We start from the raw sequence: 24,704 nt of genomic DNA, 5'->3' as shown, positions 1-24,704 counted from the left end.
TCCATAAATCATAAAAATCAAATAGACATTTTAAAAATCATAATTTAATCATAAACATTTCATAAACATTTAAAAATAATCATAATATCATAAAAACAGTATTTAGTGCACTGCCATGACCTTTACTAATTTTCCGGTGTAAAAAGACCGTTTTACCCCTGGACTCGACATTTTACGTTTTCGACTTTTTTCTTGATTTCATGACTCTAACATGTCCCAAATAATTATTTAAGCCTAAATTAATTTTTCCCATAATTTTATTTTGCTTAAAACTTAAACTTTTCATTTATCCTTATTTAATTGTTTTAACGGTGTTTTAATCCGGAAAAATACCAAACTTTAATATAAAATTCCTAAATTCTAAATTTAGTCTTTTTATATTATTTTAGCCCTTATGGACCATGACTCGACCCCCCGTAAGCCGTTTTCCAACTTTTCTTCTTTTTAAAACCCTAATTGACACCTAAACTTCGACCCCTAGCCATCTCTTAATTTTCACGAGTTACTCCCGAGCCATGTCGAACCAAAACTTGCCCAACATGCCAAAGTACCCTACTGGACTCTAAGTTCACCAAGAATTCACCCCAAAACCCGAAAACAAGCTGCCCCAAGCCCCACCATGCTCTGGCCGAGAGTTTAATATGCATGACTCCTACGTTTTTGGTGTCTAGACCCTAACCCATGGCTTGACTCTCTAACCAGCCTCTCCAGCACTCACCTAGGACCCTGAAGACTTGCCCTAACCCATCCCCCGAGCCCTGGGCCGAGCCCCTACCCTCTACCGATCGCACGAATTCTGCACAAAATTTGTGCAGCTTCTCGGGTGGGAGTCCTTGCGCGCAAGGACTCCTCACTGCCCCTTCCAGACCGAGTCCTAGCATGGCTAGGACTCTCCTCCTGACTCACCCGTACCCTTGGCTAGCCCCTGGACAAGTCAACCAAGTCCCAGAACCCAAGCCAAGGCCAGCCCTCCCCCTTGTGCATGAAACCCGAGCCCTCCCCCTTGACAGCAACTCGCGGTTGCTTGTTCTTGTTTCTGCCGATTTTTGTGGTGTTTAGGGTGTGTTTGTGTGACTCTAAAACAGGTGTAAACCACACTTGATCCTTCCTTATGTCATGGCAGCCCCTCAACCAAACAATATACAAGTTATTGGATTCAAAAATCATGTTTTCTCATTTATACATGCCATATACCGAAAATTCTGAAAAATATTTCATGTTCTTCATGCACACAATAATTCAATCTATAATATGATATGATGGATGAGAAAAGGAGATGTATGGCGTGCCTTTGCGTTATATACGCACGAAAAACCATTGGCGACGAAGAACGGAGCGAAACGAAGACGTTTGCTAGCTTTTCCTTGAACCCTTTGAAAAGTCCTTCAATATGCTGTGTGTGTGTGTCGTGTGTGTGGTGTATTTGCTTGGGAGAGAATTTTAATGGTGCAAAAGAGGTGGGCGAGAGTTTGAAAAGGGTTTGGGTGGGTTTAACTTATTTTATAGTTAATTAAATCTTTAATTAAGCTTAGGCCCAATAAGCTCACCAATTAGGCCCATTCATGTTTAATTAGAATTTAATTAAAATATTAAAATAGTTTTGTTAAAATAAATTTGTGAATTTATTAGCCGGGTTGCCAAAAAGTTCGTATTTTTGTTGAAAATCCAACACCGATAAAAGTTACGTCCCGCCGTATAAAATCAGCTCAAAGCCCTTTATTTTCAAAAATACTAAAAATCATCACCCTTAATTCAAATAATTAAAAACAAATCACCAATAAAAACATTTTCTATTTTTTCAGCTCTCGGTCTCCGTTCCTCGATCGCAACTCGAATAACTTTTAAAAATACATTTTAATGCAACCATGTAGAAAATAAAATTTAAATATGCAAGTATGCACAACATAATTAATTTATGCAATTAAAACAATTAATTGAAATGCACAAGGAATTTAATAATTTGCGCATGTGGTTCGCGTGGACCTTTAAATTTTCGGGGCGTTACAATCTCCCCCCCTTAAATTGAATTTCGTCCTAGAAATTCGCTTATCCTAGATAACCCAAAGTTTGGACTTAGTTCTAATATCCGAAAAATCCACGCTTCCGCTGCGCTACTTTGATAAAATTTAAGTTCCAGAATGTCCTTACGTCTCCTTGATCCCAATTAATTTTACCTCTAAATCCTTACTTTGCAATTCGCAACTTAAAAAAAACCCAAATGACTTAGTGATGTTACTATTATAACCTCGAATTTCAATTTTTCTTACAATTCCCAATATTAAAAGATGGATGACCATACTTATTGTATTTTGTTTTCCTTATTTTAAACCCAAAATATTTATCAACTTATCAAATTTCAACCTTAAATTCCCAAACCCATCCGCTAACGCTTAGATTTTTCAAGCCGAATATCGATTCATCCTTAAAAACCCCTGATTAAAATTCCTTATAACACTATATCCAAGATATCCCAAGGTTCAAAATATTCTTACAAGCCCAAATCATCAAAAATTCCTATCAATTATACCATCAAATTATCGCTTATTGCTAAACTAGTCCCCAAATTCCGTAATAATTGCAAAATAGATTCTTAATTTTCCCAAAAATATCACATTGGTCCCAAAATTTCGAAAATCCTACCATTATACCATAAGTTTTTTTTTTTTTTTTACATTCTTAATTTTCTTCTACGGGTTTCCCATAACATAATTTCGCTAATTTTAAACTTATTTACCCAAAAATCAATTCTCATAATCAATCTTATCTTTAACCAAAACTTAAAATCCCAATTTTTACATTTTCTTATTCCCAAAATCGTTGAAAATCCTCAAATCATTATTCCTTACGTCTAATTCCCAAAAATTAATTCGACTAGTAACCACGAATCATAAATATTTTCTTAGAAAATCTACATGTCCCAAAAGAATTCATAATATTCAGGATTAACTTATACCCCAAAAAGTAGAACGTCAATACTAAAACCCAAAAATCAACATAGTCCAATTCCACCACGAAGCCAACATGCGTTAAAATCAAATAATTTTTTCATTTCATATCGTATCACATATAAAAAAATTCCAAAGCATATAAATCATATATTATCATGAAGCTATTAAACATGTGACTGTGAACATATAATTCATGTAGTCATACATGTGACAACATATAAATCATATAAAGCATGTAAAAACTTACAACTTTGAGGCTTGACGACTGATCTTTCTGGCGTTGATGAAGGCACAACCCTTTACAGAACCATTGCTCTGATACCAACTGAAACGTCATGTCCTTTTTATTGCTTTAAAAGTACTAGAATTTTTTTTTTTAACACTCAATTTTCGGCCATGTACCTTTCTCACATGAAAATATTTTTATAAAATATTTTACCCTTTAAAATTAAACATTAACCAACTAGCATTTTAAAAACCAAGTGCAATAGTGATAAAATGAAATCGTAGCATATTTTACCAAACCTAAAAAGCAATCATTTGAAAAGAATATCCTATACAAAACTTCTCAAAAATCTCTCAAAAGCATAGATAAATAGTCTTAAAAATCTTTAACGTAAATCATGAGTCGTAAATCATAATGCGAAAAAAGTAGAAGCGCTGGTCCTCGGGTTGTGTGCGCCTTCAGTCCAGTCAAATCACCCGTCAAGTCCTCCCTCAAACTCACCTGCATCCATCACACCTAGTGAGTCTAAAGACTCAACACACCATAATTTTTATAACGAGTAATACGTAATACAGTAAACATATAACGGTGAAAAATACTTGTACTTAAAATATCGTTTTCATGAAGATGCATAAACTTCAAACATGAACATTTTCGTAAAATACTTTTTCATGATGCATAAACTTTAAATAAAAATATCTTCATAATGATGCATCAACTTTAAACATAAACATTTTCATGAAATGCATAAATAAACCTTAATCTTTTTCCTTTTGCCTCAACATGACATAAAACTTTTAACATGATCATAAACATTTTCCTTTTCCTTTTTCTTTGTTGAATTCAGATCGTTAATTGTGACTTTCCTCAACATGACATTACATGACGATGGATCCATCTACGTGAAACCTCAGTACTGGGCGGCGGGGGACACCAGCAACACTCTCACCGGTCAACTGGGCCCTGGCCTATAATGATTGAATAGAAATACGCTTGTCGGGGCTCCCTCTGGGGCCTTCTCCCATAAATGGGCATCCTCTGGGGCCTTCTCCCCTCACGATATTCCCATTCTTACCTCAAACCTCATAACCTCATATCGTAATAATGGAAACACGATCGTCGGGCTCCCACTGGGACCATCACCCTCACGACATCGCCATCATTAACGAATTAGTCACAATCACTTCACTTCCTTCAACATTTATATTCTCACCACTTTATAAAAATCATGCATAACATAACATTTTGTTTTTGAAACCAAGCATGCAACATGTCTTTTAAATGTCTTCCATAAATCATAAAAATCAAATAGACATTTTAAAAATCATAATTTAATCATAAACATTTCATAAACATTTAAAAATAATCATAATATCATAAAAAAAGTATTTAGGGCACTGCCATGACCTTTACTAATTTTCCAGTGTAAAAAGACCGTTTTACCCCTGGACTCGACATTTTACGTTTTCGAATTTTTTCTTGATTTCATGACTCTAACATGTCCCAAATAATTATTTAAGCCTAAATTAATTTTTCCCATAATTTTATTTGGCTTAAAACTTAAACTTTTCATTTATCCTTATTTAATTGTTTTAACGGTGTTTTAATCCGGAAAAATACCAAACTTTAATATAAAATTCCTAAATTCTAAATTTTGTCTTTTTATATTATTTTAGCCCTTATGGACCCCGACTCGACCCCCCGTAAGCCGTTTTCCAACTTTTCTTCTTTTTAAAACCCTAATTGACACCTAAACTTCGACCCCTAGCCATCTCTTAATTTTCACGAGTTACTCCCGAGCCATGTCGAACCAAAACTTGCCCAACATGCCAAAGTACCCTACTGGACTCTAAGTTCACCAATAATTCATCCCAAAACCCGAAAACAAGCTGCCCCAAGCCCCACCATGTTCTGGCCGAGAGTTTAATGTGCATGACTCCTACGTTTTTGGTGTCTAGACCCTAACCCATGGCTTGACTCTCTAACCAACCTCTCCATCACTCACCTAGGACCCTGAGGACTTGCCCTAACCCATCCTCCGAGCCCTGGGCCGAGCCCCTACCCTCTACCGATCGCACGAATTCTGCACAAAATTTGTGCAGCTTCTCGGGTGGGAGTCCTTGCGCGTTCTGCACAAAATTTGTGCAGCTTCTCGGGTGGGAGTCCTTGCGCGCAAGGACTCCTCCCTGCCCCTTCCAGACCGAGTCCTAGCATGGCTAGGACTCTCCTCCTGACTCACCCGTACCCTTGGCTAGCCCCTGGACAAGCCAACCAAGTCCCAGAACCCAATCCAAGGCCAGCCCTCCCCCTTGTGCATGAAACCCGAGCCCTCCCCCTTGACAGCAACTCGCGGTTGCTTGTTCTTGTTTCTGCCGATTTTTGTGGTGTTTAGGGTGTGTTTGTGTGACTCTAAAATAGGTGTAAACCACTCTTGATCCTTCCTTATGTCATGGCAGCCCCTCAACCAAACAATATACAAGTTATTGGATTCAAAAATCATGTTTTCTCATTTATACATGCCATATACCGAAAATTCTGAAAAATATTTCATGTTCTTCATGCACACAATAATTCAATAAATAATATGATATGATGGATGAGAAAAGGAGATGTATGGCGTGCCTTTGCGTTATATACGCACGAAAAACCATTGGCGACGAAGAACGGAGCGAAACGAAGATGTTGGCTAGCTTTTCCTTGAACCCTTTGAAAAGTCCTTCAATATGATGTGTGTGTGTGTCGTGTGTGTGGTGTATTTGCTTGGGAGAGAATTTTAATGGTGCAAAAGAGGTGGGCGAGAGTTTGAAAAGGGTTTGGGTGGGTTTAACTTATTTTATAGTTAATTAAATCTTTAATTAAGCTTAGGCCCAATAAGCTCACCAATTAGGCCCATTCATGTTTAATTAGAATTTAATTATAATATTAAAATAGTTTTGTTAAAATAAATTTGTGAATTTATTAGCCGGGTTGCCAAAAAGTTCGTATTTTTGTTGAAAATCCAACACCGATAAAAGTTACGTCCCGTCGTATAAAATCAGCTCAAAGCCCTTTATTTTCAAAAATACTAAAAATCATCACCCTTAATTCAAATAATAAAAAACAAATCACCAATAAAAACATTTTCTATTTTTTCAGCCCTCGGTCTTCGTTCCTCGATCGCAACTCGAATAACCTTTAAAAATACATTTTAATTGCAACCATGTAGAAAATAAAATTTAAATATGCAAGTATGCACAACATAGTTAATTTATGCAATTAAAACATTTAATTGAAATGCACAAGGAATTTAATAATTTGCGCATGTGGTTCCCGTGGACCTTTAAATTTTTGGGGCGTTGGAAAACATGTACATGAAATCACATAGGATATCCATACCCGAAGGTAAGCGGTGAATCCCCGACTACAATGCATCGACTCATATATGTTTCGACAAAACACTCAACCTTGCCACCTGATGACCCCATGAGAGTCGGTAAACAAGTCAAAGTGCAATACTAGCATATAGAGTCTCAATGTTGTCCCGGGTCATAAGGACTAATGGTGTACAACCATAAACTAGGACGTTTCCACTCGATAAGTGAGAACCACTTGGAAAAGTCCTTTATGGAGGGTTGTTCAGTGCACTCTACCAGGAGCACCTATCTGCATGCTCGGACATCACAATGTCCCCTACCAATGGAAACATGGTACTCACATCGCAGATACTAGTCTCAAACTCGAGCGGCCTATATCCTTCTTAGCGGCGGCTGAATAGACTAGGAACTGTTTAGAATATACAGTATTCCAAATATGAGTTTCATGATACTCATCATATGAGCATCTTATATTCTTTCTACTATTTGTATATTTAAGGACTTTATCTATGCAACTAGCATGGGTATACAGATAAAGATGTGCCAAAACAATAATTTCAAATATTATTAAAATAAAGATTGTTTTTACATAGAGTTTCATTGTGAACACTCGGCCAACACTTGGCTCGACAGGCACCTACTCTAACAATCTCCCACTTGCACTAGAGCCAACTACCCATATGCTTCAAACCCATCGATTCGCGATGCTTCTCGAATAATGGTCTAGGTAAAGGCTTAGTTAGTGGATCAGCAACATTATCTGCGGAGCCGACTTTATCAATCGAGACATCTCCTCTTTCCACAATCTCTCGGAGGATGTGGTACTTTCTCAATACATGTTTGGACTTCTGATAAGACCTTGGCTCCTTTGTTTGAGCTATAGCTCCCGTGTTGTCACACAACACGGGACAGGAGCAACTCCATTAGGAATGACGTCCAACTCTTGTACGAAATTCCTTATCCAAACAGCCTCCTTTGCTGCATCTGATGCAGCAATGTATTCGGCCTCAGTGGTGGAATCCACAGTACTGTTTTGCTTGGAACTCTTCCAAGAGACAGCAACACCATTGAGCATGAACACGAATCCAGAGGTTGATTTCAAGTCATTGATATCGCTTTGGAAGCTAGAGTCGGTATAGCATTCCAATTTAAGTTCTCTACCCCCATAGACCAAGAACAACTTATTGGTCCATCTCAAATACTTGAGGATGTCCTTCATAGCTTTCCAATGTGGAAGACCAGGGTTCGATTGATATCTACTCACTACACTTAGTGCGAAAGCCACGTCAGGACGTGTAGATATCATCCCTTACATGATGCTACCAATCGCAGATGCATATGGAATGCGTGTCATCGCCGCTATCTTTGCACCAGTCTTGGGAGACATAGACTTGGATAGGAACACGCCATGACACATTGGTAGATGTCCTCTCTTGGACTCATCCATCGAGAACCACTTCACGATGGTATCAATGTATGTGGACTGGGTGAGACCAAGCAATCTTCTCGAACTATCTCTATAGATCTGTATTCTCAATTCAAAAGATGCTTCACCCAAGTCCTGTATCAAGAACTTACTCGCTAACCATATTTTAGTTGATTGCAACATTCCTACATCATTCCCAATGAGTAGAATGTCATCAACATAAAGCACCAGGAATGTCACAGCACTCCCACTGACCTTCTTATACACGCAGGGTTCCTCAGGATTCTTAATAAAACATAACTCTTTGATTGTACTGTCGAATCTAGGTTCCAACTCCTAGATGCCTGCTTTAGACCATAAATAGATATTTGAAGTTTGCATACCATATGCTCACTTCCGACAGATGTAAACCCTTCAGGTTGAGACATGTAAATCTCTTCCTTAATATCACCATTAAGAAAGGCTGTCTTGACATCCATCTGCCATATCTCATAGACATACCATGCAGCTATGGCTAGCAATATCCTTATCGACTTGAACATTGCAACTGGAGAAAAGGTTTCATCAAAGTCAACTCCTTGTCTTTGAGTATATCTTTTTGCTACCAATCGCGCCTTGAAGGTCAATACCTTCCCATCCGACCCAAGTTTCCTCTTGTAAATCCATTTACACCCTATGGGAACAATTCCCTCAGGTGGATCCACGAGATTCCATACTTGGTTCGAATCCATGGAATTCATCTCAGATTCCATTGCTTCAAGCCACTTGGATGAATCGACATCAGATAACGCTTCCTTGAAGGTCCTTGGAACACATCCATGGTTAGGCTCATCATGGCCCTCTTCAAAAAGCAGACCATACCTCATAGGTGGTCTCGAGACTCTCTCGGATCTTCTAGGGGCTTGTATCTCCTATCTTGGCTCTTCGGGTGTGGGTTCTATAATTGTGGGTATCTCTCGAACCTCTTCAAGTTCTATCATCTCTCCTTTTCTATCCAATAGAAATTCCTTTTCCAAAAAGGTTGCATTCCTAGAAACAAACACCTTTGTTTCTTGGGGATGATAGAAATAATATCCAACCGAATTCCTTGGATATCCCACAAAGTAACATAAAATGGATCTCGACTATCCAATTTATCTCCCACTACCTTGCTTCACATAAGCAGGGCACCCCCATATTCTAAGATAAGAATACTTGGGAGGCTTACCCATCCATATCTCATATGGTGTTTTGTCAACTGCCTTTGAATGGACATTGTTCAACAACAGTGCCGCTGTCTCAAGCGCATATCCCCAAAAGAATGGCGGCAATACCGTGAACCCCATCATAGACCGAACCATGTCCATCAACGTCCAGTTACGATGCTCCGAAACACCATTCAACTGCGGTGTAGCGGGCGGAGTCCACTTCGAGAGAATCCCATTCTCCCTAAGATACTCTTGGAACTCGGCACTCAAGTACTTACCACCTCGATCCGATCGAAGTGTCTTGATGCTTTGTCCCAACTGTTTCTCTACTTCACTTTTGAATTCTTTGAACTTTTCAAAGGTTTCAGACTTGTATTTCATCAAATACAAATACCCGTACCTCTAAAAGTCATCGGTAAAGGTGATGAAGTAGGCATGTTTAGTGGTGATGCTAAGCGGACCGCACACATCGGTATGGATCAAATCCAATAATCCTTTGGCTCGCTCCACGTGGCCCTTAAAGGGAATTTTGGTCATCTTTCCTTTTAGATAGGATTCACAAGTCGTGAGAGAAATAATATCAGACATATCAAACATGCCTACTCCCACTAGCTTGTTCATCCTTCTTAGGAAAAAATGTCATAATCGAGCATGCCATAATTGTGTCGTAATAAGAGTATCTTGCTTTCGCTTGTCTGTTGTTGTTATTGCTAGGACAATGTTTAGTGGAATATATTTCAATTTTAAGTTATAGAGATCGTTTTCAAGTTCTCCAGTACCAATTAAACATTCATTCTTGTAAATTTTGCAAACACCTTTGCTAAATAAACAAGAATATCCATCTTTATCAAGCATAGAAATGGAAACAATGTTTTTCACCAAATCTGGTACAAACAAAACATCAATTAAAATCAACTTAAAATCATTGTTCAACAATAGGAAAACATTTCCCACGGCCTTGGCTGCAACCCTTGCTCCATTGCCCAACCTAAAGAAGGTTTCACCTTCTCTAAGTCTCCTACTTCTTTCCATACACTGTAAATCATTACAGAGATGTGAGCCACTGCCGGTATCCAATACCCAAGAAGTAGAGTCAATTGAAATGTTTAATTCAATGTAGAACATACCGTTTCCAGAACTCTTCTGGGCAAGATATTCTCTGCAGTTACGCTTCCAATGTCCAGTCTTTTAGCAGTGATGACAAATATCAGCAGTTTTGTATGCCTTTACTGGTGTGGCTGCCACAACGGGATTCGGAGCTTGCCTCTTCAAGGGCACATTCTTCTTGGGATGTTGGAAAGAACGCTTCTTTCCCTTCCCAGGTGGACCAGTTTTCGTACCAGATGAAGAGCCCACATAAAGAACTGACTTCTCATCTTTCATAGAAGCCTACATATAACACTTGGCTTTCAACTCATGGTCACACCATTCCTTGTAATTCTGTAATTCCTCAGGAGTGCAGTCAGTCGGAGCCTCAACAGGGGACTTACTTAGTAAGTTTATACGCTATCCTTTTCGAATTCAAGACGATTTTCATATTTCTTAGCCAACTGAGGTAATTAGGTCCGGTTAATACGTGTTTGTCGAGTATTATAGATAGCGGATTGCGAATCGAAGACATTGTCAAAAAGTATTGAAAAGTAAAACAGATAAATGTTAATGACTATTTTAAAATATTTAGTAAGATATAAAGTATGGAATTTTACTTTATAAATTTTCGCTCCCACTGTTTTGACATATTTCACTACCCTCTAGTGAAAACAAGAAACTCTTTTCCTCAGTAGGTACGTAAGGTCCAATTAGCGAATTATGATCACGAATAATATCAGCCAATCACAATACCTAAAAGGTAGTTTCCAATTGCATCACCATGCAACCCTCTACGTAAACATTTGTCTCACGTTTGATTAGGACCCAATAATATGACATCGTTCATCTTTACGTGTCATGCCTTACCCATCGATATTGAACCTTAATGGACGGTCGCCATGAGCTCCCTCAATAATATGAGCCGAAATCATGGGAGTTCCACGTAGTTCATATCACCATGTCAATGGATGTCACAGCTTTCCGGCACCCAGGGCCCTTCCAATAATATGAGCCGAGCCCCGAGCACGGGTAGCGTACATCATGCACCCATTGTCGATGGAAGACATGGAAATTATAAACAACTTTATAATTCCCCTTTTCGGGCTTGATATTAATTTTGAATCTTATTCAAAATGAGGGTTTTTATATTTGAAAGGTCTCATCATTAATTTTATTGAAAAGCTCGCCATGTTTGATTGTATGTTTGCCAGATTCATGCAACTTTGTTATTATCATAATAATAACGCACATACTCATTATTTATAACATATCATGCATATATTATAAACAGTAAACTAAACAAGGATGATCAATCGCCCCAATACTAATGGTCCGTGTGAGCTAAGCACGGGCCTAGGTCCAATCCTAGGGAAATCCAAGGGATGCAAATGCAACTATTACATAAGCTTCCAATATTTACATGTCTTCGATCTTCATAATCATCAAGACACCATCTTCCAATCTTGTTCTTCCACTATTATAATATTTACAAATAAATATCCATGGCAAATAGGGATACATCACATGGGGTGGGAACGGGCCATAAACCAAGCCTACTTTAAATTTGATAATTATTACAATCATTCAACACAAAATATCCTAGCATACACCTAGCAAATTGAGCTTGGGCTTTTGATCATCATTCATGCATAATATCACATATCATACACCATCAATTAATTATCACAATAATTAATTGATCCAATATTATATATCTTGATCCAATCACTAATCGCCACGATTATAAACAAAATTAACAAAGTATACAAACACCTTTGTCTACTTTCTAATTAATTTATTTATAACCGAATTTCTTGTAAATCACCATTTACTATAAATAATTAAAGTCCAACTTAAATTATTTATTTCATGAGATAATATTTGCAACTTTTGTAAATTTAAACATAAGGGCCCAAAAAATCATTTTTCACCAAAAACATTTTGGCCCATTTAAATTTCACAAATATGTTAGCCATCTCATGGCCCAACAACTTCAAGGCCCATGACACTTTGATAATCCAAAACACTTTCAGAAACCCTAGTCGTTATCACCGTCGCCGGAGTCCGGCCAACAAAATTTTTTTTTATTATTAAAACTAGGGGCTGTTCGGGCAGCCCGAGTGGGCAGCAACTTGCTGCCCAAAAACACCCCACGACGGCCTCGATTTTTGTTGCAAAAATTCCATGTGGTTAGAAATCGACCTCAATATAATATTATGTATATGCTACACAAAATTGTATCCTTAGCTCTGATACCACTTGAAAGAGGATCGATTAAGGTGTTCAAATGCGCAAGGGAAGTTTCAAAATAATTTTCTAGCATGAAAATTTCGAACACCCTAAGCCTATAGTTTGTAGCAAATATGAAAAACACGAAATATGTCATACATAGGGTGTTATAAGAAAATATACCTATCAATTTTAAAAGATTGATGTTGGCTCCAACTTAGTTGATATAAAACTAAGCTCTTGATGGCAAGACAATCTTCAAGCTTCCAAGAGCACACCTTGCTCAATATCAAGCCCACCACCAACTAGCTAGAACCACCTTACACTTGCACTAGAAAATGTAAGGTATTTTTCTTTGAGAAATATATTGTTTCCTCAACAATTGAAGAACAAAAATTGGAGGAGAATCCTTTGCAAATTTCGGCCAACATGTGTTGTAGGAGAGAGGGAGGAGTATTTTCTTGGTTGTGAAAAAAGTTAAAGCAAAAAAGTGCATGTGCATGCCACGCAATTAACTAAAAAGATGTCTCCAACCCTTCACCTTCTAAGCATGCATTTTACTTGGGCTTGTAACAATTACAAGGCCCATAGACTTTTATTTAAATTGTCTCAAACACATTTGAGACCATTTAACCTTTACTTGATATTACTCAAGTCCACTAGTTTAATAATTGTTTCTAATTGGGCTCTACAAGGCCCAATATTATTTAATTAATCCAACACTTGAGTTAATTTGAATATTTGGACACTACTAGGTCCACTAGTGTTTAATTAATTCAACACTTGAATTAATTTAATTTAGTCCATAATAATGTTTATGAAAATCACAATTTTCAAATATATTATTTGTTTGGCCAACTTTTAGTTTAAGAACACTTTCTCAAATTAAAAGTTACATTCTCCTTATAGAAGTCATATTTCCATTTTCCTTACGCTTATAAACTCTTTTATAAGCCGTTCAACACATTGAATTATTTTACTTGTCAACGGGATCTAGAAAGCTAGTACTTGTGTGGCCCTCAATGGTTCATTGATACAACTAGCCGTGGGTTCACATCTCCATGTGATTCGCACTAAACATGTCCTTATATGAGCATACCCCAATTGCTCCATTCTTACTTATCGACTCCTTGATAATAAGAACGTCAGAACTCAAGTCTGATAGTACCCAACCAATCATGTTAAACGCCTAGCAGCATCGCTTACATGATTCCCTAGGTATCAAATGATAGTGCCTGCAAGAACCATTCAATTATGGTTAGCGTACAGTACGGTCCCTTCAACTCATATATCCCGTCTGATTCGACAACCATTGGTATATCGAGAGTTGTCAATGAATCGATACTATGTGTGATGTCGTAGTTGCATTGATGGTGTAATCTATGAAACCCCTTTCATAATTACCACCATACTCTGATCAGAGATTTCATACTACATATACATGAGATTACATAGGATATCCAAACCCGAAGGTAAGCGGTGAATCCACGACTACAATGCATCGACTCCTATATGTTTCGACAAAACACCCTACCTTGCCACCTGATGACCCCATGAGAGTCGGTAATTAGTCAAAGTGCAATGCTATCATATAGAGTCTCAATGTTGTCACGGGTCACAAGGACTAATGTGGTACAACCATAAACTAGGACGTTTCCACTCGATAAGTGAGAACCATTTGGAAAGTCCTTTATGGAGGGTTGTTCAGTGCACTCTACCAGGAGCACCTTATCTGCACGCTCGGACATCACAATGTCCCCTACCAATGAAACATGGTACTCACATCGCAGATACTAGTCTCAAACTCGAGCGGCCTATATTCTTCTTAGCGGCGGCTGAATCGACTAGGAACTGTTTAGAATATACAGTATTCCAAATATGAGTTTCATGATACTCATTATATGAGCATCTCATATTCTTTCTATTATTTGTATATTCAAGGACTTTATATATGCAACTAGCATGAGTATACAGATAAAGATCTGCCAAAACAATAATTTCAAATATTATTAAAATAAAGATTGTTTATACATAGAGTTTCATTATGAACACTCGGCCAACACTTGGCTCGATGGGCAACTACTCTAACAACTTGATGGTTGAACTAGCTGGACTGATGGTGTACATAACCCGAGGACCGTCTCTAGTTTTCAGCAATTACGTTTATGATTTAAGTTTACTTTAAAAAGCTTTTATGACATATGATGCTTTTGAGAGATTTTGAGGGATTAAGATGTTTATGCTTTATTTTGAAAAAAATGATAAGTTTAGGTTTGTTGACGTTTATGATTTCATGTTTCAAAATGTGTTTTGGATTTTCAAATAATTAGTTGGTGAGTTTATTTTTAAACGGTGAAAAATATTTCTATATATGTATGTGGTTCGGCCGAATGAATTAGAAGAAAAAATTCTAGTACATTTTAAAGAAAAACGAGTAGTGTACTTTCAGTTGTATTCCTGGATTAGGACAAACTCCCGCATAATGTCCTGGTTGTCTGTCCTCATGTATGGCAGTTTCCCTGAACTCCGGTGCACTGGGCAATAAGATGCCTACATCCACATGTCCCACAAGAATGTCAAACATAACCACTAGATTTTCCTCCACGAGTACTGCCTGAACTAGATGAACTGTTGTATGACTTCTTCTCAAACTGCTTTCTCTTAGCCTTGAATTTCTGTTGCTTAGGTGGCTGGTATGACTACGGAGGCTGATAGGGAGATATGCCCACTAGCATCTGAATATTACTCTCGAACCCTTGTAAAGTAAAGATGGAACTTGTTGTGATCCTCCCAAAAGCAAACTAGCCTCAATATTCTTTGCTTTCTCTACAGCTTTAACATAAGTAGTTGGTGATCCATTCATAAGCAAAGAATGTATCTTCTGGTTCAGTCCTTGCATAAAAGGCGACAGCAAGCATGAGGTACATAAGCTAGAAGAGCATAAAATTGAGAGGCATAATCTCCCACTAATATATTCCCTTGAACCAAATTATTGAACTCGGCTTTCTTAAGAGAATAATAAGAAGGAGGCGAGTATTCTTGAATAAAATGAGTATGGAATGCCTCCCAAGAAATTATCTGACCAGATTTTTGGATTGCTTCCTCTGTCGCTTCCTACCACAATTGTGCTCGATCCTTGAGTTGGTATACAGTGAAATTGGCTCTCAGCTCTGGAGTGTTCTCTACCAAATTGAATAAATAATTCATGCTCTTCAGCCACGCCGTTCCTTTTTTTCACCACTTTCATTTCCAAAGAATTTTGGAGGACGCATATCTTGGAATTTTGCAATCACTAACTTCATTTCTCTCATTTTTTAGGTCAACTGTTGAACCTCACGATCAATTTCGACATTCCTTGCGACATGCTTTTGTGGACGAATTGGTGGCTCTTGCTCCACCTCGACCTCTATATTCACGTTTTGATTTACCCTTCCTCTAGGGTGAACACGTCTGCCTTTACCAATACCCTCTGTTATTCCTACATTCTGAGCTTCAGACTCTTGAATAACTTTTTTCCCCTTACTGCCTCTTCCTCCAGGTGTCATTCTATAAGACACAAGTATTATTCCAAGGCAGAAAAAAAAATAATAAGCACTGAAAGGTTTTAAGAAAAGTTAAAACTTACTCCACTAGGAAATAATAAACTAATTGTCAAACTTAATTCAATACCAGCTTTATCTCAACTAAGTTAAATAATCATAGCAAGAAAATCAAGTAACGACAAGTAGTAAATCAAATACACAATCATTTTATTTGTGTCAAAACTCGAGTGTCCTAAACTCTAATTCAAGCATACCACAGTTACGCTTTGATATCAACTGTGAGGGGCCATACTCCTGATTAATTTTTAATTATCAAACAACCATGATTTATTAGCGTAAACAGCTAAAACAAGTAAAAACATTTCCATTTTTGACCTACAAAAATTTCGGTATGACCTCCCCGTAAATATGACATACAAATAAAAAGCTAAAAAAAACCCAACAAAATGTTTATACTCGAAAATAGAGTCCAATAAACCAAACAAAATACAAATCGCATGCAGAGCCGGCCAGGCTCGATTACACCACATCAAATACAACACTCAAGTATACAACCATACAAATACACAAGGTATCTCCTCGGAAAATGACAATATATAGTATAAATATATTTGGACTTTCAACTCAAACCAACTCACTGGGAACCAGTGGGAGACGCTCCGCCAGCAGTATCAGAACCACCTGTATAACTTGCTATGGATTCACAGAACAAACCACAACAGCCACGAGGGACAGGGGTCAAACCAAGTACGAAGATCAAATAAATGACAACATATATGAATGAAATGTACTGAAATCAATGCAATGCAATGCATGTAGGGTACCAAATAATCTCGGGTATCAAACTAGATCAAAATAAACGATAGCAACAACTTTGGCCAGATGTGCTAGGGGTGTGATGTGTCAAATACTCTCTCGGCCCTGCACATCTATATCAGGGGTGTCAGTCTGCAGAACTGCTAGGCCCTTCCACTAGTCATCAGAGGTGTGACGCTCGAATTCCCTCGGCTTTGATGTCTAAATAACTCTTCCAAGGGTAAACAGAAATCTCGGAAACAATGTAGTCATAACACGATATGAATGTGTGCTCAACAATGCATAAAAATCAACATATTATTTCAATATATTTAAAAATCATATTTATTTTAAGAAATGAGGAATAATATTTAAAATTCATCAAAATAGCATAAAAAGCACATAATTACATAATTCACAGAAAATCAATCAATTCGCATCAATTAAATTACAGCTGTAAGGAATCGATCAATCTGTACCTTATCATTCATATTAAATTATAAAAATAATTTATTAACTCCTTAGCGCTTCTTGGCTACTAATACCTGTAACGAATAATTTATTTCCATCAAATAAATATTCAACTCTTAGCCAAATACAAGTTACTAATTTAAGCTTGCAACAAAGCTCGATTTTAAGGTCATAACTCAACAAAAACGTAAGTAAAATATACTTTTCATACAAGGCTAGAATCATAACTCTAAATCCCATATTTCATCGAAAGATATCAGAAATAAATTCGATCATCTCAACACTGATAAAAGCCCAAAACCAGAATCCATTAAAAATAAATTCTGTTACGGTTTTAGGTACGACACTTATGAGTATAAAATTCATATATCATTATGGACTCAAACTAATTTCTTCCAATTGGAAATGAAAGACAACTTAGATATCTAAGTTTTCCTTGAAGAAAGAATTTTTCAGAATCTCAGTAGATTAATCCAGAATTAACAAGAACACGCTGCTACTCACGAAATTCGCAGACGGAAGTCTATAATTGATCAGTTTTAGTAAAACGTGCATAACCTATTTAATTCTTAATGGAATTTAACGATTCAGGTCTCATTCCAAGTACAACAAATAAATCTATATTTTCATTTAACAAAATGTCCTGAATCCAACTGCATAAAGGTCAAATCCTCGAATTACAGTAGCCATTCTACACAACTGAAAAACAGAGTTCCAATTTTGACATATTTTGGTAGAAAAATCATATCAAATCCGTTTTTAATTGGAATTCCTTTTTTCAATTGCTACAGAAAGCTAAAAAATAGATCTACAAGATATATTTGAACCACAAGTCTAGAGTCTTAGTTCACAATACACATAAAACTGAAAATAAGAAGAAAAAGTTATAAACTCATAACAGAGCGCAAAATCTACTTCCATGAACAAAATTGAAACCCTAGTCTTAGAGATTACCTTCAATAAACTCCTATAAACTGAAATAGAGTTGGAAATAAGATCTTCAAGCCCTAAAGTACACAAGGAAAGCAAGAAGAAAGGCTAGAAATCGAGCATAAGCTCGGCGCAGCAGCTAGGCAAAAATGGAGTTGTGCAAATGAGCTCGGTTTCCACTTGTTCTTGCGCCAATCAGCTGGACTAGCTTAAGAAGAAACAGGAGAAGCTTTTCTGATCGTATCTGAGAAACAACGGCAGCTGAGAAGATGAGCATGTAAGAAAAGAAAATGGACCCAGGGGTTGGAGACGTTTGGCTTGGGGAGAAAATGATTATCAATTTAATAACACACACACACATGTATATATTTTGGGCATTATATAATTAATATTTAGCAAAAATGTTAAAATGTGACCCGGTCCATTTTGTTACAACTCACGTGTATTAAACTTAAATATGTATTTTAATATCGTCTATAATTCCGATAATTTCTGATACATATTTTTAAAACACAATAAAATTTATTTGGCTTAATTATTTTAATTTCGCACTTTAAATAAATTATTTATAATTCTTGCCAAATATTGGTTAACAAATTCTGGTTCTCACATATTGTGTGCCATATGTCCATACATAACCCCTTGGTGACCTCAACGCACATAAAGATGGTCAGTTCCACGGAAAGATATATTTTATAAGCTTTGTATAAAAGATAACTCAAGAGATGTGATATACTTGGAAGGATTTTTATCTTGTTGGCTATGTACATTCGTCCTTCCCAAAAATGATGCTAACATGATATGCCTTGATAGCTTGAAAATGGAAACAATCATAACCAACGAACGTAAAGCAGGTCTCGCTTTTCCAACATTGACGAGCATCTACATAGGACTCAATAAAATTGCTAATTCTTCAAGGCCGTCTCCTCTGTGTTCAACTGTTCTAGTCCACTTTATCTATGGTTGTCACGCACTACTTTGAAACTGATTTTCAAGTTCGGCAAGGATTATGCAGTCCTAAAATGTTAAGCTTTTCTAGATAAGTGAGTACAAAATACTATGATTCTGGTGAAGCTCGCAAGAATGTTTAACAAAGGAGATTTTCTATCTTATATTTTCACTATGGTCACTAAAATTGAATATTTATTTCTTGATAATGGAAACACAAAGGAATTTGAGCATAATTACTTTATTGTCATTTGTTCCAATTGAAACGTCCACTACTCGTTTTCTTAAAAAATACTAGAATTTTTGTTTTTTATAGCCTTCTACTAATAGGTCGAAATACATATATATTTATAAAATATTTTTGACATCATTTTAAAATAAAACAACCAACTAACATTTAAAAATCAAAGGAAATATTTTGAACTATAAAATCGTCACTCGTTTGCAAATCCTAAATTAGGAATAAAGCTAAAACTAGCAACCTCTCAAAAACCTCTCAAAAGCATAAATAAAAAGTCTTAAAATATCTTTAACATAATCATAAAAATCATAAATCATAAACTAGTGCGAAAAACTAGCGCTGGTCCTAGGGTTATGTGAACCTTCAGTCCAGCAAAGTCATCCATAAAGACCTCCACTACCCTCAACCTCAAACTCATCTGCATCAATCACATCTATTGAGTCTAAAGACCCAACACACCATAATCTTGATAACAAGTAATACATATACTAAACACATGCAACAATGGAAATACTTGTACGTAAAATAACATTTTCATGAAGATACATAAATTTTAAACAATAACATTTTCATATCATCATAGACGTATTCATATTCATCATATTCATATTCATATTCATACCCATATTCATATTTCATTTTTTTTCGTTGAATTCAATCGTTAATTGTGATTTTCGTATTCGTATTCCTTTTGGGGCGTTGGATCCATCTACATGTAACCACAGTACCGGACGGCGGAGACATCAGCGACACTCTCACCCATCAAATGAGCCTTCACATTACGTATTAACATATCATCATATCATTGTATTTGTATTAGTCACGATTACTTCACTTCCTTCAACATTTCATATTCTCATCACTTAATAAAAATTGAACATGCATATAACGTTTTTCTTTTAAATCAAGCATGCAACATGTCTTTTAATCCTCTCATCATAAAATTCCCTAAACATGCAACATATTCATATTAACATATAAAACATCCTTCAGGACACTGCCATGACGTTTACTAATTTTTGGGTGTAAAATTACCGTTTTACCCCTAGACGTAGAAATCCTTGAATTGGACTTTTTCTTAATTTAGTTGACACTAGAATATCCCAAATGATTATTTAAACTTAAATTAAATTTATCACAATTTTATTTAACTTAAATTCTATATTTTTCAATTATTCCTTAATTATTCATTTTTAACGCGTTTTAATTCCGATTTATTTCAAACTTTAAAAAAATTTCTAAAATAAAAACTTGGACTTTTTATAATAATTTATCCCTTGTGAACCATGACTCGAATCCCAGGAGCCATGCTTCGAATTAAAACCCATAAGAAAAACCTAATTCGACCCTTATGTGCTAACCTCGAGCCAAGTTCAATTTTCATCGAGCCATGCTCGAACCATCTTGATCCCCCTTTGAACCAGACCCCCTATATACCCTACTGGACCCTTAGAACCCTTAGGTACTGACCCTAAGCTCGAGCCGCAGCCACAACCATAGAATATGCCATGGCCGAGATTCCTTGTTAGGACTCTATGTTTGTGCACATTGGACTCTAGCCATTGGACCAGCCCCTGAACCAGACACTTGTTCACCCTTCTATGACCCTAGTGACTTTACCTAGCCAAGCCCAAAGCCCCCTGGCCGAGCCTTTAAACCCTGCACGGCTGCGCTGCACTAGAGCGCCTGCACGTGCCTTCTCGGGTTGGAGTCCTAGCTTGCTAGACCTCCTCCCCAGCCCCTTTACTCGAGTCCTAGCATGGCGAGGACTATTTCCTGACCCCTCACGTGACCCTAGCTAGCCTTGGTCCCAGCCGAAACCAAGCCTTGCAACAACAAGCTTGCACCCGTGCCCTATGATCCACAAACACATGTTTCGGTTCTAGCTTTGTTCATGTAGGTGTGCAACATGGTTCATGTGTGTTCTAGGACTATAGTAATTGTGTAAGACACCCTTGATCATACCATAATCATGGCAGACCCTTAACCACGTAATAAACATGTTTTTGGATCAAATTCATGCCTTAAAAATTCACATATGATACAAAAAAGAAAATATTCCATGATGCAACTTGTTTTTCATGTAAAACATTTTTAAACAAATACTATGGTGTGATGGATGAGTAAAAGAATATGGCGTGCCTTTGCATTTTTAACACACGATTTAACGTTGACGATTACGAAGAACGACGACGAACGACCTTGGCTTGAAAACCTTGCAACTTTCAAAGCTTTTCTATCAATTCCTTGTGTGTGCCGTGTGTTGCTATGAGGGAGAGAGTTTGGAGTGTGTACGGGTGTGGGGCGTGTGATTGTGATGGTGTAGGGAAGGGTTTTGTACTTTAAATAATTAATTAACACACTAACAAAAGCCTTGGCCCATTAACAAAGTTAATTAGGTCAAATTAACCCATTAGTGCATAATTAAAATATTTAGTTTAATAAATTTTGTGAAATTATTAGCCGGGATGTCAAAATGTTCGTATTTTTGTTGAAAATTCAATACCGATAAAAATTACGTCACGGCGTATAAAATCACATCAAAACTCCTTATTTTCAAAAATAATAAAAAGCATTAATCATATCTTAAATAATTAAAAAAATTATTTAATAAAAAACATTTTCCATTTTTCAGCCCTCGGTCTCCGTTCTCTATCAAGCCAAGACTCGCACTTGCTGAATCTTGCAAACAACTTCCTATCTTGCAGAACTAGTCGTTCTGTCTTCAGATGACGACTATCCTTCTTTTTATTCTTTGAATAGATCAAAATATCTTCAATGAGGACTATGATGAATTGATCCAGATACGGTTGAAATACGCAATTTATGATAACCTTGAAGATCGCTGGTGCATTAGTCAACCCAAATGGCATGACCATAAACTCGTAGTGCCCATATCTAGTCTGAAACGTTGTCTTATGAACATCGGACTCTTTTACTTTCAATTGATGGTATCCAGAACGAAGATCAATCTTCGAAAATATTGATCCTCCTTGCAATTGATCAAATAAATCTTAAATTCTTGGTAGAGGATACTTATTCTTTATAGTGACTCTATTCAGCTCTCGATAATCAATACAGAGTCACATACTACTATCCTTCTTCTTCACAAACAATACCGGTGCGCCACAGGGAGAATAACTAAGGCGAATAAAACCCTTTTGTAGCAATTCTTGAATTTGATCTTAATTCTTTCATTTCACCGAGTGCTAGACGATAAGGTTTTTAGAAATGGGTACTGTACACGGCATCAACTCAATACAAAATTCCACCTCACGGTCAGGTGGAATGCCAGAAACATCCTCAAGAAAGACACCAGGAAAGTCTCTAAAAATATCAACATCCTCCAACTTCTGACTGATAGAAGCATGTGCGGTAGTGACACATGCTAGAAAAGCTTGGCATGCTCGTCTCATAAGCCTCCTCGCACACATACAAGAGATAATGTGCAGCATTTTCTTGTTCCTTGCCGCCTCAAAAACAAAAGATATCCCACTAGGCGGTCGAATAGACACTGATCTCTGACGGAAATCTATCAAAGCTCCATTCACTGATAACTATTCCATACCAAGTATGATATCAAATTCAGGCATAGGGAGTACGATAAGATCTGCCTGAACCACATCTTTATATAAACGAAGCTCCAGATTCTTCACAATATTAGACGTGATCATTTGGCCACCGGAAGGAATAGAAACTTTGAAACTCAATCCTATATGCTCAGGAATAATATTCAGTTGCTTAACGAATGTCTCGGATATTCCAAATCTAGCAGTGTATAGGTAGCTACACCTAGAATAATATCCTCCCGGTAAGAGAGTCATGTCTTGCTCCTCTTCAGCCTCCTCGACATGCATGACATAAGCTCTGCCCACAGTGGGTGAATTTTTCTTTTGGCAATCCGCAGCCTTATGTCCTTCCTCCTTGCATATAAAGCATCTAAAAGATTCCCACATGCACTTGCCATAATGTAAGCGATTTCACTCCTTGCATGGCAACCTCTTTGCAAGTTTTGGTGCTCCAGGTTGTTGTGGCTTTGGTGTTCTTGGCTTTTTAACTTGACCTTGGGGTTTTTGCTGCCCTTGAGGTCTAGGAGGTCCCACATACGGCTTATTATTCGGCTGAGAGTGCTGCTGATGTTGCTGTCTTTTGCGTTGCACCTCAAAATTAATATCTTTCAAAGCTTGATCGACTTGAAATGCATAGGCAGTTGCAGCAGCATAATCCAATGAACGCATCATCATCACGTCACGACGTATAGTCGGTCGTAGACCATCTAGAAAATGTCTAAACTTCTCAGCAGCATCCCTAGCATTAAGGGGTACAAAGTGACAACCCCTATAAAAATTTCTCACAAACTCAGCTGCAGAAGTTTCTCCATGACGGAGAGTCATAAATTCCCTCTTTAATCGTCCTCGAACGTCAGCAGTAAAGTGCTTCTCATAGAACATTTCCTTGAATCGAGCCCAAGTCAGAGTAGCGAGATTAATACCATGCTCAGCTCCTTCCCACCATAGAGAAGCATCATCCCTAAACATATAAGTGGCACACCTCACGCGGTCATCATCTCTCTTATTCAAATAGCGATAGTGCAGCTCAAGTGCGCGAATCAAGCCTCAGCAGTAAATGGGTCAGTGGTGCCAGAAAATTCCTTCGGCCCTAGCCTCCAGAACTGATCATAGATATCGTGCTACGGCCTAGGAGCCTACTGAAACTGCTGCTCAAAAAAACGAGCCATGCCCTCCAGTGCACGCGTAGCAACATCCCCATTAGGAGGCGAGGGTGCATTAACATGAAGATCCTCCACATTCTCAGCTAGCCTATCAGTACTAGGTGCGCGTCTAGGAGGCATTATATCTGAACGTTTTCCAAATTTCTAAATATAACCAACATGCATTTAAATCTAAGTTTTCTAATCATGCAACATATTCTAATCTATCGTGAGAAATTTAAGTATATAAAACATATATTCTCCAAAAAGCTATAAATCATGTGACGTAAACATATAATTCATGTAATCATGCATGTGTCATCATAAAAATCATATAAACAAATTAAACGTACATATTGAGGCTTGACAAATGAGCCTCCCGACACTAATGGTGGCACAACATTTTACAAGAACATTGCTCTGATACCAACTGAAATGTCAAGTACTTGTTTTTTAAAAAGTACTAAATTTTTTTTCTATCCTACAAGACTTCGGCCGAAATAAAATAGATACATATATATAATTTAAAATACCTTGCACCATTTTGAAAATAAAACAACCAACTATATTTTAAAATCAAAAGGAAATAGTTTAAAAATATAAAACGT

The 24,704-nt window shown here is 37.1% G+C and overlaps 1 protein-coding gene across 1 annotated transcript; it reads right to left on the bottom strand.

The window, feature by feature from the left end:
* Nucleotides 1-22,942: 22,942 nt before the first annotated feature.
* LOC142509307 (uncharacterized) lies at nt 22,943-24,237 on the bottom strand. Its single transcript, XM_075619561.1, has 3 exons — nt 24,095-24,237; nt 23,385-23,915; nt 22,943-23,324 (listed from the first exon to the last, which is right to left on the bottom strand). Exons 1-3 carry the CDS (start codon nt 24,235-24,237, stop codon nt 22,943-22,945), a joined length of 1,056 nt encoding a protein of 351 aa, XP_075475676.1.
* Between the last annotated feature and the right edge of the window lie 467 nt (nt 24,238-24,704).

Source organism: Primulina tabacum, chromosome 1 (genome assembly GCF_025594145.1).
Source record: "Primulina tabacum isolate GXHZ01 chromosome 1, ASM2559414v2, whole genome shotgun sequence".
In the NCBI taxonomy this organism is placed as follows: domain Eukaryota; kingdom Viridiplantae; phylum Streptophyta; class Magnoliopsida; order Lamiales; family Gesneriaceae; genus Primulina; species Primulina tabacum.
This window is presented reverse-complemented; position numbering and strand designations above follow the sequence as displayed.

Bases quoted from the DNA above. Each gene is read 5' to 3' on its own strand.
- LOC142509307 (XM_075619561.1), bottom strand. From the start codon at position 24,237: ATGCCTCCTAGACGCGCACCTAGTACTGATAGGCTAGCTGAGAATGTG. The intron at 23,916-24,094 runs GTAGGCTCCTAG...TTATATGTTTAG, and splicing joins TTTTTTGAGCAGCAGTTTCA to GGATGATGCTTCTCTATGGT. The intron at 23,325-23,384 runs GTTGCCATGCAA...GGAATCTTTTAG, and splicing joins GCACCAAAACTTGCAAAGAG to ATGCTTTATATGCAAGGAGG.